The following is a 14,857-nucleotide window of genomic DNA, read 5'->3' on the forward strand; positions in this document are numbered from 1 at the left end:
TTCCAGGTCGGCCTGGGTTACAGTGAGACCCTACCTTAAAAAAACAACACACACATACACACACACTCCTCTGGATTGTCAGTGAATGATTGCTCAGACTTGCCTTCTTTCCCTTCTGCTCCAGCACAGGCTGGCTCTTTTTTTTTTTTTTTTTTTTTTTTTTTGAGGTAGGGTTTCACTCTAGCTCCTCAGGCTGACCTGGAATTCACTGTGGAGTCTCCGGGTGGCCTCAAACTCACAGCGATCTTCCTACTTCTGCCTCCTGAGTGCTGGTATTAAAGGCATGTGCCACCACGCCCGGCTCCATGCTGGCTCTTGTTTTAGTTTCTATTTTCTGCAGATAGCTCTTTAGTCTCTGAATTAGTCATTATAGCCTGTTTTCCCTTTGCTCTCTCCTCCCATTTGCATCTATTTCTTTTAGTTTTTTGAGGTAGGGTCTTGCTCTTGCCCAGGCTAACCTGGAATTTTCTATGTGGTCTCAGGTTGGACAAAGGACCCAGATTCGATTCCCAAATGGCCTTGTAAGCAAGATGCACAAGGTGGCACATGCGTCTGGAGTTCGTTTACAGTGGCTGGAGGCCCTGGTATGCCTATTCCTCTCTCTCAAATAAGTAAACATTTCTTTAAAAAGTATTTTAAAACTTTATATACATATAAAATGTTTGACAGCACTGAAAACCTGAACGTGAATTATAAATATGCAATTTAAGGTTAAAGAATTATCATTTGGTTTTAGGTGTGATAATAGCATTACAGTCATATTTTTAAAAATCTTGTCTTTAAAAGATACATTTAATATATTTATATATTACTTGTGATTAAGGATTCTATTTCCAAATAATATCAAAAAAGAAGTAGGGGCTAGGAAGATGGTTCAGCAATTAAAGACACTTGCCTGCAAAGCCTGCTGGCCTGGGTTCAATTCCCAAGCCATCCAAATAAGCTGGACCCAAAAGTGACACAGGCATCTGGTGTTTTTTTTCTTCCAGAAGCAAGAAGTCCTAGAGTGCACACACAGTTGCATGCACATGCACACAAATAAATATAATTAGTTTTTAAAATTTATTTGCAAGCAAAGAAAAGAATGGGGATACCAGGACCACTGGCAGCTTCAAACAAGCTCCAAATACATGTGTCACCTTCTGCATCTGGCTTTATGGGGATACTGGAGGATCAAGTCCAAGCTGTTAGGCTTTGTAAGCAAGTGCCTTAATGCTGAGTCTTCTTTCCAGCCCAATAAAATTAAACTTTTTATGTATTTTTATTTATTTATTTGCAAGTAGATAAGAGAGACACACAGAGAGAGGGAGAACAGGTGCACCAGGGCCTCTAGCCACTGCAAACAAACTCCAGATGTATGTGCCATTTTGTGCATCTGGCTTTATGTGAGTACTAGCAAATGTAACCCAAGTAGTTAGGCTTTGCAGGCAAGCATGTAACCACTGAGCCATCTCTCCAGCCCCCCAATAAAATCAATTTTAAATAGTCATTATCTTTAAATTTCCACCATAGACATCTAAATGTTTGTTAATATGTGACAAGTTATCTACATGTTCCCTAACTTGTAGCTTTCTTTGGACTTCATCAATAATTTATATTAGAGTGTATGCTTATGTATGACTTTTCAAATGTCTCCATCTAGATTTAAGAGAAACACAGGCAATAGGAATAAATGGCACTGAATCTAGTCTCATTATCCTCACAAAATATTTCAAACATTAAAGTAAGGATTATGTCCCTGTAATGTTAACAGAACCAAAAGAACACTGGAGGGAAATCAAATGTTCAGAGTTGAAAATTTGTGCTTGCCAAATATGGTGGCACATGCCTTTAATCCCAGCACTTGGTAGGCAGAGATAGGAGTAGTACTATGAGTTCAAGGCCAACCTGAGACTACATAATGAAATCCAGGCCAATCTGGAATAGAATGAGACCCTACCTTGAAACCACACCTCCCCCCAAAAAAGTTCTTTTTTTTGGTTTCCTGAGGTAGGGTCTCACTCTAGCTCAGTCTGACCTGGAATTCATTATGTAGTCTCAGGGTGGCTTCGAACTCACAGCAATTCTTCTACCTTTGCCTCCTGAGTGCTGGGATTAAAGGCAGGTGTGTGCCACCACACCCAGCTTGAGTTCAAAATTTTTAATGGAAGAAAGAAGTATTCCCATTCTACTTCCTACACAATCCTGTTTTATCCATTTACAACAGAGATAGGCATAGTACAAATTATGAAGACTCCTCACTTATTAAAATAGTCATGAACTCAGAAAACCCAAATAGAACAGTGAATGGTTCTCTTCCAGGGATGAGGGCAAGAGTAAAGCGCCAAGGAAGCTTTTCACTTCCTATTTCCACATGTTTCTGTATCACCTGCTTTTGCAAACATGTTACTCATTATTCTATCACTCAGAAAAACATAATGGAAAATAAAAAGATGTATTTCATCCTATGCAATTTAAAAGAAAGTTTGCCTGGTATTTTAATCATATTCTTACCAGATTTAAGACCTGATATTTTGAAGATGGCACTTGGTTTTCCATTCGTGACGAATCCTAGGAGCTGCCATACTGGAATTCCATCTGAATCAGGATAGGAAAAGTAGACAGATCCTCCCATTCCCTCAGGAAATGGGATTGTGCCCAGCATAAAAACCACAACATGGTTGATATTTTCATAATCAGGCAGGTCAAAAACAAACTTATCTTCTGCCACTTGCTGTGCGGCTGTCTGCACCTAAAACACAAGAAGCCCTTCTTAGTTCAGCCATTTGATGGGCTGCTGTAAGTTTTACGGTATGCTCTATGCTACTCACAGGCATGGTCTATGATGTAAAGTATGCCAAGTTCACCTGATACCCCAATTATGAAGACAACAAATGTACCAAGAAAGTATTGAGAAACTCCAAAAATACACTTAGCCTTAAAATGATCATTTAATGAATGCAATCTTCTCAAACTATTGCTACATTCTTTCTGAAGTTCTCTGAATGAATTTTACTTACATAAACAAATAACCATGCCTTAGGAATGCTGAAAAAAACTGGGTGTTGGTGGCATATGCCCTTAATCCCAGCACTTGGGAGGCAGAGGTAGGAGGATTGCAATGAGTTTGAGGCCACCCTGAGACTACATATAGTGAATTTTAAATCAGCCTGAGCTAGACTGAGACCCTACTTCGAAAAACCAAAATAAAATAAATTAATTAATAAAAAGAATGCTGCAAAAATGAGCTGGGGATAGTGGCACATGCTTGTAGTTCCACTTGCAAAGTAGAGGCAGGAATTCAAGGTCATTCTCAGCTACCTAGTGAGTTTGATGTCAGCCTAGGCTACATTAGACTCAAAAAAGTTGTAAAAATAAAAGGTTCAAATTACAGAATTCCAGCTAATTAAACTGGATAAGCAACCCAAAAATAATCAGTCCTCAGTTATTTTAAGATTTCATATTTGCAAATTCAGCTAAGATTTACTTGTAACTCAAAATCAAGGCTAGCGGCTCTTCTGCAGTTATTCATGGGCACTCTCAAGGGCAGAGCAGAGCTCAAGGTCCCAGCTGAGGGGGAAACCACGCTTCTAGGATTCTTGTTTACTGTACGTGGGGTGAACAAGAGTCTCTTTGGCAGTTGGCTTAATGCCATGCATTCTGTACTTTCCTGTTAGTGATTTTGCCATTTACAATGGCCACATTTTATAATGTGCTAAAAAGACTATGCAATGACAAACCATGAAAATGCACTGTAGTATATTAAGGTGAATTTTTTAAGGCCGTAATAATGTTGACTTGAATATTAATGAATCAAAACTGCTTTTTTTGGAGACAAAGTCTTACGATGTAACCCTAGGTGGCCTAGTACACACTATATATAGCCTGGAACTTGAATTAATCCTCCTGTCTCAGCATCTCAAGTGCTGGGATTATAGGTGTGCCCCACCATAACCAGCGCAACAATATTACAGAAGATGTTCTGAAACAGAAATACATCCAAAACAAGGTGATGATAGAATAATCAAAACCTCTATGACCTTAAAAGGTTCTCAAGAGAAGTTTCAGCCTGTAGCAATGATTTGTGTCCAGAGAGGCTTTGGAGATGACGACGACTGGGAAGACTGAGAATTGACTACAAGCCATACATGGTGGTATGTGCCTATACTCCCAGCACTTTGGGTGTAGAGAGAGGAGCTCCCATGGGGGAGATGAGATTGGAGGAGAGGGAGAAGGAAAAGGGAAGGATGAGAGAAGGAGAACCATTGTATGCATTTTACCTTGAGGGCTAGGGTTTGTAGCTCTGTTGGTAAAGTGCTTGCCTAGCATACATTAGGCACCACAAGGTAGGAAGATAAAACGAACTCAAAATCAACCTTGGCTATTATTTTAAGGGCAGCCTGCGCTACATCAGGCCTATTGAAAAAAAAAAACAAAAAACCTTGATTTTGGCACACATTGCTATTTTATTTCATATGCATTAACAAAAATAAGTGTGAATTCTGAAAGCACTCAGACTATGAAGAATTGATGTCACTTGAGTTAAGGTTCTCTTTGTTTTGTATTTTTGTTTCTCCTTTTGAATTACAATTACTATACACCAAAGTACCAAATCTGTGTAATTACAATCATTTGGAAGGCTAAACATTCAACTGTTATTACCTGAATGCAACTTATTTTCAGTACCCAGTATTTGCTGCTTGTTACTTAAATGCTTATTTTCCCCTTGTATAATATCCTATCTAGTAATACAGGAAATTTAAGTAATATTACATAACTCCATATATTTCTTTTTGCTTTTTTTTTTTTTGAGGTAGGGTCTCACTCTAGCCCAGGCTGACCTGGAATTCACTTTGGGGTCTCAGGGTGGCCTCGAACTCACGGCGATCCTCCTACCTCTGCCTCCCAAGTGCTGGGATTAAAGGCATGAGCCACCACACCTGGCTTCCATAGATTTCATATATAGTGTCAACTACTGAAAATAAAAATCCCCAAAAAGAGAGTCAACAGGTACCATAATGACATGTATGTTATGGGGGAAGCCAACTACTCTAAGTGGACTGGAGGCCCGCTTCATGGGAGGGAATACATGCCTGGTACTGAAAACAAAGTCAACCTGAGCGAGGTCAGGGGAAGAGATTGAGTCAAGGAAGGGTGGGGGGAAGGTTAATTAAAATCTAAGAGGTTACAAATAAGTCATAAGGAAACCTAATTTTTTGAACAATGGCATACTCAGAAGCCGTATATTGTTATTAGAAAATTTTCAGTGCCATGAATGGGATACCTTCCAGTGAGTTGTTGGCCAGGGAGGTCCCTGATACCCCCAAAACATTATAGGCCACTGCCAAGGCTCTTGGTTTCCCACCAGGAATAGATGGTAAGACACTACTGCTGATAAGACTTCACATGCTTGGGCTGCAAGGTCACTTAGAAATCTTGCTGGAAGCCGGGCATGGTGGCGCATGCCTTTAATCCCAGCACTCGGGAGGCAGAGGTAGGAGGATCGCTGTGAGTTCGAGGCCACCCTGAGACTACATAATGAATTCAAGGTCTAAGCTGGAGTGAGAACTTACCACGAAAAACCAAAAAAAAAAAAAAAAAAAAAAGAAAGAAATCTGGCTGGAGCTGAGCTGAAAATCTCTTTCCTGTAGACCTGACAGAAAGCTGGAAAAATCTATGCTGCATGCAGGTCAATGGGAAAGACAGAAGTCCTCAGTGGAGATAAAACAACAATGGGCACTGCAAGCCTTAAGTTGGGTCAGCCAGGCCAAATGACCCAATGGGTACAATAGTGGAATGTCTGTTATAGGGGAAACCAAATCATTCTCTAATTAGACTGGAAGCCTGCTGCACGGGAGGGAATACAGCCTGATACTGAAAACCTGTAACAGGGAAAGTCATGAGCCCTAGTGGTGTCCCGCCTGCTGGTGTCTTGCTGGTGTCTGGCCAAATGCATGTACTATGCTCACCAAACTGCCTGGTCAGCACTTCTCTTAATGTCCATACACATATATTAATGCTACTCTCACTTTTGATTTCAGAAGCTCCTCTTTTCAGATGATGGTGGCCTCTGGAATTGCTCAAAAGGCACCACAGTGCTGTGAAGTGACACAGTGCTCAGCACTGAAATATCTCAATCACACCTTCCAAGGCTCAGGGTCCACTGTGGAAGAGGTGGCAGAAAGAATGTAAGAGCCAAAGGAAGGGAAAGACTCATTACAATGCACTCTTCCAGACACAAAATGGCCTGAATACCAAAGACCTTGGCTTGGCACCATCTATACAAGACTGCCAAATACAAGGAAAAGATGATGACATCAACATAGAAGACTAAGAAGGGGAGGGGATATGATGAAGAGACGAGAAAGGGGGGAAAGGAATTAACATTGTCTGTAATTATGGAAGTTGCCAATAATTTTAAAAAGAAAAAAAAAAAACCTAGTCAAAAGCCTATGACAAGGGGTCATGAGCCTTAGGGGCACAATGCCTGTTGGTATCTGGCTAAATGAATGTATTATGCTCACCAAACTGCCCTGTAAGCACTTTTCTAAATGTTCATACACATATATTAATGCTATTCTCACATTTGGTTACAGAAGTTCTCTTTTTGGATGGCTGTGTCCTCTAGGATGACTCAAAAGGAACCAAAGTGCTGAGGAGTGACAGAGGAGTTCTCATCACCAAATCTCTATGGTTCCTTCCAAGGCTCAGGATCCATTGGGAAATAGATGGCAGAAAGAATGTAAGAGCCAATGCAATCTTCCAGACACCAAATGGCCTGGATATCCATGTCCTCACAGTGCCTGATACTACCTAAATAAAGCCCTCATAATAGGAGGAAAAGATGATGACATCAAAATAAAAGACTAAGGGAGAGGGGAGAGGCTATGATGGAGTGTGGATTTTTGAAGGGGAAAGTGAGGGAGGGGAGGGAATTATCATGGTTTGTTGTCTATAATTATGGAAGCTTCCAATTTAAAAAAAAAAAAAGCTTAAAAAAATCCCAAAATGTCAAGGTTGAATGACATGCAAACCCCTGAAGTGACTATTCAGCTGATAATGATGATCTTGACCTCCTGATCCTATCTGGAATTACAGGAATGAGCCACCACACCCAGCCTGGATCCATATTCTTAAAATTAAGTTTTCATTCCCTTTTGAAGTGTACTGAACCAGCATAAAATTTTCCACCTCACACCTGCTCTCTGATGGACTGGAGGCCTACTCTGCAGGACCGGCTTCATGACTGCTACTGAAAACCTAGTCTACAGCTTATGGGCTGGGGAGGTCACAGGCCCTAGAGAAGAAGCTACCATTGTTGATTGGCTTAATAGACATGTTGTGCCCATCAAGCTGCCTTTTAAATATTAATGTTTACAGTGCTGGGAATGTAGCTCAGTGGTAGAGCTTGCCTAGCATGCACAAGGTTATCAGTTCAATCTCCAGCACTACAACACACACACACACACACACACACACACACAGCTTTTATTTCTTCTTATTATTATTTATTTATTTATTTTGGAGGGCGGTTTTCTGAGGTATGGTCTCACTTTAGCCCAGGCTCACCTGGAATTCACTATGTAATCTCAGGGTGGCCTCAAACCTATGGTGATCCTTCTACCTCTGCCTCCCTAGTGCTGGGACTAAAGGCATGCATTATCACCCCTGGCTATGAGATTTTACGTACTTATGTTTATGCCTCTAGACTAGCACTGCTCTCCCTTTCATGAGAAAAGCACTTGTACAGATGGAGGTGACTAGGGAAAACTTAAAACTCATTCACATGCTGAGAAGCGACAGCACAGTGCTCAGCACTAAATGAGACAACTCCATCACACCATCCAGGGCTCAGAATACTGAGGAAAAAGTGTCAGGATGGAGCAAAGTGCTTTAGAATACCACTTTCTGGTCACCAGGTGACCTCTCACTGCAGCTGTCCTTGCCTGAACAATACTGGCCCCATCACCATGTCACCATGGATGATGGAAGAAGGCAAAAAAAAAAAAAAGAATGACATCAAAACAGAATAGGGTTGGCTGGAGAGATGGCTCAGCGGTTAAGGCACTGGTCTGCGAAGCCTAAGGTCCTAGGTTTGAATCCCCAGAACTCACATAAAGCCAGATGGACATGGTGGTTAGAGGTCCCGGCACACCCATTCTCTTGCTCTCTCAAATAAATAAAAAATAAATAAAAACAAAAGAGGGACTAGATAAAAAAGGATTTAATGAAAGCAGGTTGGGAGGGAGAAGACAAAAAATAATGCTCAAAATACATTATGTACATGTATGAAAACTGTCAAAAAAATAGCCAGGCATGGTGGTGCACATCTTTAATCCCAGCACTCAAGAGGCCAAGGTAGGAAGATTGTGTGTTTAAAGACAACCTGATACTATACTACAAGTCAGCCTGGGCTAGAGCAAGACCCTACCTCAAAATAAAAAAAATAAAAAAAAGTTAAAGCAAAACAAAACAAAGGAGGGGGGCTGGAGAGATAGCTTAGTAGCTAAGGTGGTTGCCAGTGAAGCCTGAAGACCCAGGTTCAATACCCAGTACCCATGTAAGCCACATGCACAAGATGATGCATGTGTCTTGAATTCGTTTGCAGTGGCTAGAAGCCCTGGCATGCCCATTCTCTGCCTCTCTTTCTCTCACAAATATTTTATAAAATGAAAGATAAAAATTTCCATCCTAGCTGGGTGTGGTGGTGCATGCCTTTAATTCCAGCATTTGGGAGGCAGAGGTAGGAGGATTGCCGTGAGTTCGAGGCCACCCTGAGACTCCATAGTGAATTCCAGGTCAGCCTGGGCTAAAGTGAGATCCTACCTCAAAAAAAAAAAAAATCCTATAGAAGAAAAATATAATAAAAGTATAAACCAAAACTTCCTGTCTTAAATTCAATTTCACTAGGATTTTTTGCATCACGCATCCTTAGGAAACATGGTATTCACAGATCATGAAATAACCACCAGGCAAAATAAATGTGTGTCTTCTCTTCATGGAACATTCATGAGATGTTCCATAAATCTCTACTGACTCTCATCACCTCCCCCACTTTTTTTTAGATTTTCTGAGGTGGGGTCTTGCTCTAGCTCAGGCTGACCTGGAATTCACTATGTAGTCTCAGGATGGCCTCCAACTCACAGTGATCCTCCTACTTCTGCCTCCCGAGTGCTGGGATTAAAGGTATGCACCACCACACCGAGCAATCCCCCCTTTTTTTGGACACAAGGTCTCATGTAGCCTACATTCATCTCAAATTCTATACTGCCATCTCCTCTTTTCTTTCCAGTATTGGGGTTAGAGGTGTGTAACATCCCACTCAACTAGGCCCAATATAAACAGTACCTTTATCTTTATTTAAAAAAAAAACCTCAAGGACAGTTTGGAGGATTTTTCTGGTAACAGAATCATGTAATTTAGGGTTGAGTGGGTCTATTTGCCCTTCATTCTCATTTATGTCTAATACTACAGAATCCAGAGCCAAACCCAACCCAAATTTTGTCTCTACTGCATATTCATCACATAGATTTGGTGTTGGGTAAATAGGCACAGATACTACTAAATTTCCTTCCAAATTAGTTGACAACATGACACACGGCTTCTACTGTTTTATTCTTTAATATTTGTATATGGGAGAGCATGAGTTGATACTGGAACTGACCTCAGGGTCGTAGACAAGTACCCCACCACTAAGCTCTACCACCAACTTCTGTTTTTCTGAGATAGGTCTTGTAACTTATGTTGGTCAGGCAAGACTTGAACTTGCCAATCCTCCTCACTCAGCCTTATCCCGAGTAGCTGGGATTACCCTATGAACCAACACACAGGGGTACAAATACAGTTTTTAATGGCAGTCGTCCAAGTCCCACACTTTGTTTTTTCATATCCAGAGCAGGGGCATTCCAAAATTATCTTACCAGTATTACCTCTACAGGGGCCCAAACAGGAAGCTCCCAGTTATTGAAGAGGGACAGTAAGCTTTCTGAGGCTTGCAGACCCTGGTTTCTTACACCCACTTGAACAGTGCACATTATCAAAAGCTAATGAAGGCAGCTGTGGTGACGAACGTCCTTAATCCCAGACAGAGGTGGGATGTTGTTGGTGAGTTCCAGGCCAGCTGGAGCTCTAGAGTGAGTTCCAGGTCAGCCTGGGCTAAAATGATAGATACCCTACCTCAAAACACACACACACACACACAAAACTAACCAAACAAAAGCTAATGAAAAGGGCTGGAGATACAGTTCTGGAAATGTGCTTGCCTAGCATACACGAGGCCAAAACTGACTGGGGGAAGGGGGAGGATTCAACAAAGCCGCTGCATTATTCAATAAAAAGTGAGTGGGAGGGGGACTCAAGGGAAGGGGATCAGGTCTCAAAATGTAAGTCTAGGGGGCTGGAGAGATGGCTTAGCGGTTAAGGCACAGCCTGCGAAGCCCAAGGACCCAGGTTCAATTCTCCAGGTCCCACATAAGGCAGATGCACACCCGTGGCACATGCATCTGGATTCGTTTGCAGTGGCTAGAGGCTGCCTGGCGTGCCCATTCTCTCTCTCTGTCGGTCTCTAATAAATAAATAATAATAATAATAAATAAATGTAAGTCTGGAAGGCTTCTAAGGAAGTAAACAAGATTCACAAACCAGATCACTCCTCAACAATTCCAGGCGCTGCTGATTACACTTTCAATTCTAATGACCCGGCGGGGCAATCTCTTCTGACCAATGAGGAAACCCTAGGCTCGCATCCTCCTCCCGCGTTCGCAGACGAGGCTCCCCGCGACCATGTCAGCCCCGAGCTGTCGGCGCACACGGCCGGGCCACTCCGCACCTGACCCAGCCCCCCACACCTCAGCTTAATCCTAACTCACCTTGGCAGCCCAAGCGAGTCTCTGTCATGGCTACTGAGCGTACGTCGCTCAACGACAAAGCGAGAGCACAGCGCACCGCTCAGGTTCAGGGGGAGCCGGGGCGGGAACGCTACGCGGAAGGCTGCCGAAGAGGCGCGGGGCACTGAGCCGCGAGCTTGGCACAGAGTAACACGCGGCGGTGACACGGCGGGCACCCCGCAGACGAACGTGGGCCAAACACGTTGTCAGATAAACAAGTGAAGAGACCGGGAGCGGGTTAGCCCGCGCACGGCACCGGCGCCCCCCGCCGCCCCCTTCCTGCCTGCCACCCCCGGCCCGGTCCTCACCAGCCTCCCCGCCACCAGGCAGCCAAACATGGCAGCGCCGGCCAACACTCCGCTCGGCCAGCGGGCACCTCTAAGCCGGACACCCGAAATCCCGTGGCCACGCTCCCGGTCGAACCCGAGAAACTTCCAGAATTCGCAAGAGGGAACCAGCGCTTCCACTACATAGTGTAAAGGGCCAGCGCAAGAACGCCTTCTGCCCCCACGACCTCTGACCTTCGCTTCTCAAGCAGCACGCCGCGCTCAGGGACAAGTACTTCCGGGGCGCGCACTAAGTTCCTCCGACTGAGGGAGAAGGGCGAACCGGCGGCAAAAGGGGTGAGAAGACTACAAATCCCATAGTGCCCCGCGCCGGCTTCGGGGACGTTGAGCCCGGAGAGTTTGAATATTGGGATCCATAGGCGTGTTTTCGGTGCTGTACTTTCCAAGTTCTAGCTCAGTCTGACTTGGAATTCACTCTGTAGCCTCAGCCTGGCCTCGAGTCACAGCGATCCCCATACCTCGGCTTGCCTAGTGCTGGGATTGAAGGCTTGGGCAACCACTCCAGGCAGAGGGAGGGAGGAGAGAGGCTAAAACTGTCAAGCACTAATCCCTCCCCATCACCACAACTACCAGCCACAAATTATATAGGAAGTATCAAATTTTGAAGTAGTATTGGTCGCAGTAAACTCCCTTGGGAGAGCTGAGCCAAAGACAAGACATAGAAAGGATCTTTCTACAGTACTACTACCAAGTCCCAGAAGTACTCCATAAACGACAGCCAGCATTGCTGCCTGTGTACACAGATCATTTGTCACTTATAGCTAGCTGTATATCTAACAAGCTGGCTAACCTAACACTCCCATGCTTCTCCATGCCCTCATGTCCTGTGCATACATTTGATTCAAGGAAACTGTACTTTTCAACTTTATGTGCTTATGCAACTCGCTTTACCAGTGTGTATAATATGCACTTTGTTTCTTACATCTCATATCCCCCAAACATTCAAGAATCTTTCCATATCTGCATAAGTAATTTACCTTAAGTACAGATCTTTCTCTCGAGGTCCTGTCTCATTCTAGTCCAGGCTGACCTGGGACTCTGTAGTCCCAGGGTGGCCTCTAACTCATGGCGATCTTCCTACAACTTCCTCCCAAATGCTGGGTTAAAAGACCTGGACCACGAAGCCCAGCCACATTGAATTTTAACCAATACTGAAATTCACTTATATTAGGGAGATATAAAAGCTGAAATATCGGGCTGGAGAGATAGCTTAGCGGTTTACCGCTTGCCTGTGAAGCCTAAGGACCCCGGTTCGAGGCTCGGAAACCTAAGGACCGCGGTTCGAGGCTCGGTTCCCCAGGTCCCACGTTAGCCAGATGCACAAGGGGGCGCACGCGTCTGGAGTTCGTTTGCAGAGGCTGAAAGCACTAGCACGCCCATTCTCTCTCTCTCCCTCTATCTGTCTTTCTCTCTGTGTCTGTCGCTCTCAAATAAATAAATAAATATTTTTTTAAAGCTGAAATCTCCAATAGTAAGTATATTTTCATGCCAATGAATTAAAAGAACAGCAGTGACATGATTTGTAAATTTCTTAAGACTTATGAGGTAAGCAGATTAAAATGACTCATTGCTTTTGAGAAAACCCAAAGGCAGAAAACTTGTAGATTCTTTTTACACTATTTGGTTTTTGCAATCTCTGTGCCTATATTAATAATAAAATTTAATCATATGAAAGTTTCTCTAAAATTCCCTGTAGTAAATATTCCATAATTCTGTTCGGTACTATCACTGTTTTACATCAGTTATGGGCTGTGAACATACACACGGCAGCGGCTAGGGAGATGGCTCACTAGGTAAAGTGCTTGCTGAACAAAACATGAGGACCTGAGTTCAGATCCCCAGCACCCACATAAAAGGTTGGGCATGGCAGTGTTTGTGCACTGTAATTCTAGCGCTAGGGAGACCAAGACAGGAAGATCTCAAAGGCTTGCTGACTAACTAGTCTAGCTGAGTAAGTGAGCTCCAGGTTCAGTGAAAGACCTCAAAAAATAATAAAATAAAAAGGTGGAAAGTAACTGACTTAGGCCCCACTATTGTTCTCCGACCTTCATACACATGTCCATACCTACAAACACACATACACTTGCAGGTACACCACACACAAAAAGATAATAGCAAGTCATATTCAATACCACATTAAAAAGATTATATACAATTATCAATTAAACAAAAAAAAAAATTAGGGCTGGAAGGATATGTTAGCAGTTAAGGTATTGCCTGTGAAGCCCAAGGACCCAGGTCCAATTCCCCAGTACCCACGTAAGCCAGATGCACAAAGTGGTGCATGCGTCTGGAGCTTGTTTGCAGTGACAAGAAGCCCTACTACACCCATACTTGGTCTCTCTGCTCACAAATAACACAAAAATATTTTGAAGAATAAAAATTAGATTAAAAAAATATATATGAGCCGGGCGTGGTGGCGCACGCCTTTAATCCCAGCACTCGGGAGGCAGAGGTAGGAGGATCGCCATGAGTTCAAGGCCACCCTGAGACTCCATAGTGAATTCCAGGTCAGTCTGGGCCAGAGTGAGACCCTACCTCGAAAAACCAAAAAAAAAAATATATATATATATATATATATATATATATATATATATATATATATATACCCTCGTGTCACTCAGGGAAGGGACACAATCTAACAAGAATATGACAATGTTCTTTACTTGCTTCAAAGGTTTGTTTATTCCTGTTAAAAGAATCCAGAGGACCAAGACGATGCATGGTGATCATGGCTATTGGTGATCAAGTTTTCCTGTTTCTTAAAGATTAAAATTATTTGCAGGGAAGTAACCTTGCTTCAGAGATGGTTCAAAGAGGCAATATCCAGCTGTACAAGATGGCCGCCAAGTCTGCACTTCATTTACAGTGGCCAGAGGCCCTGGTGTGCCAATTCTCTCCCAGACGCATGCGCCAATTTGTGCATCTGGTAATATTACGGTGGAGACTGGGGAATCAAATTCAGGTCATTAGTCTTTGTAGGGTAAGCCCCGTATCTGTTGAGCCATCTCTCCAGCACTCTCTGTTTTCCATCTACCTTTTTTCAAATAAATACATATTTCTTTAAAAAAAAAAAAGGGGGGGCTGGAGAGATGGCTTAGCGGTTAAGCGCTTGCTGTGAAGCCTAAGGACCCCAGTTAAAGGCTCGGTTCCCCAGGTCCCACGTTAGCCAGATGCACAAGGGGGCACACGCGTCTGGAGTTCATTTGCAGTGGCTGGAAGCCCTGGCGCGCCCATTCTCTCTCTCTCCCTCTCTTTCTCTCTGTGTCTGTCACTCTCAAATAAATAAATAAATAATTTAAAAAAAAAAAAAAAGGAAAGAGGCAAAGCCAGGTGTGTGGTGCGTGCCTTTAACCCCAGCACTCTGGAGAATTGCCATGAGTTCAACGCCACCCTGAGACTACAGGTCAGCATGGGCTAGAGTGAGACCCTACCTCGAGAAACCAAAAACCAAACCAAACCACCACCACCACAAAAAAAGCCAGCGATATCAAATATTATAAAAATAGAATTCCAAGGCCAAAAAAATTTTTAAACTTTTATTTATTTATTCGCAAGGAGAGGGAGGAAGGAAAGATAGGAAGGAGAGAGAGAGGGAGAAGGAGGGAAGGAAGATGGGCCAATCAGGGCCTCCAGCCACTGCAA

General features: G+C 43.2%; 1 protein-coding gene across 2 annotated transcripts in view; it reads right to left on the reverse strand.

The window, feature by feature from the left end:
- Positions 1 to 11,416, reverse strand: part of Hikeshi (heat shock protein nuclear import factor hikeshi) — a 32,286-nt gene extending 20,870 nt beyond the window's left edge. The window contains exons 1-2 of one of the 2 annotated variants that reach the window (XM_004658267.3): positions 11,174 to 11,416; positions 2,494 to 2,731 (exon numbers count right to left, since the gene is read on the reverse strand). In XM_004658267.3, the coding sequence (XP_004658324.1) occupies positions 2,494 to 2,731; positions 11,174 to 11,203 (268 nt within the window). In that variant the 5' untranslated portion in view covers positions 11,204 to 11,416. Of the gene's footprint in view, positions 1 to 2,493; positions 2,732 to 10,847; positions 11,070 to 11,173 lie in introns of those variants that run through there. The other variant, XM_045145849.1, reaches the window with a different exon arrangement.
- Between the last annotated feature and the right edge of the window lie 3,441 nt (positions 11,417 to 14,857).

This window comes from Jaculus jaculus, chromosome 3 (assembly GCF_020740685.1).
Source record: "Jaculus jaculus isolate mJacJac1 chromosome 3, mJacJac1.mat.Y.cur, whole genome shotgun sequence".
Taxonomy (NCBI): Eukaryota; Metazoa; Chordata; class Mammalia; order Rodentia; family Dipodidae; genus Jaculus; species Jaculus jaculus.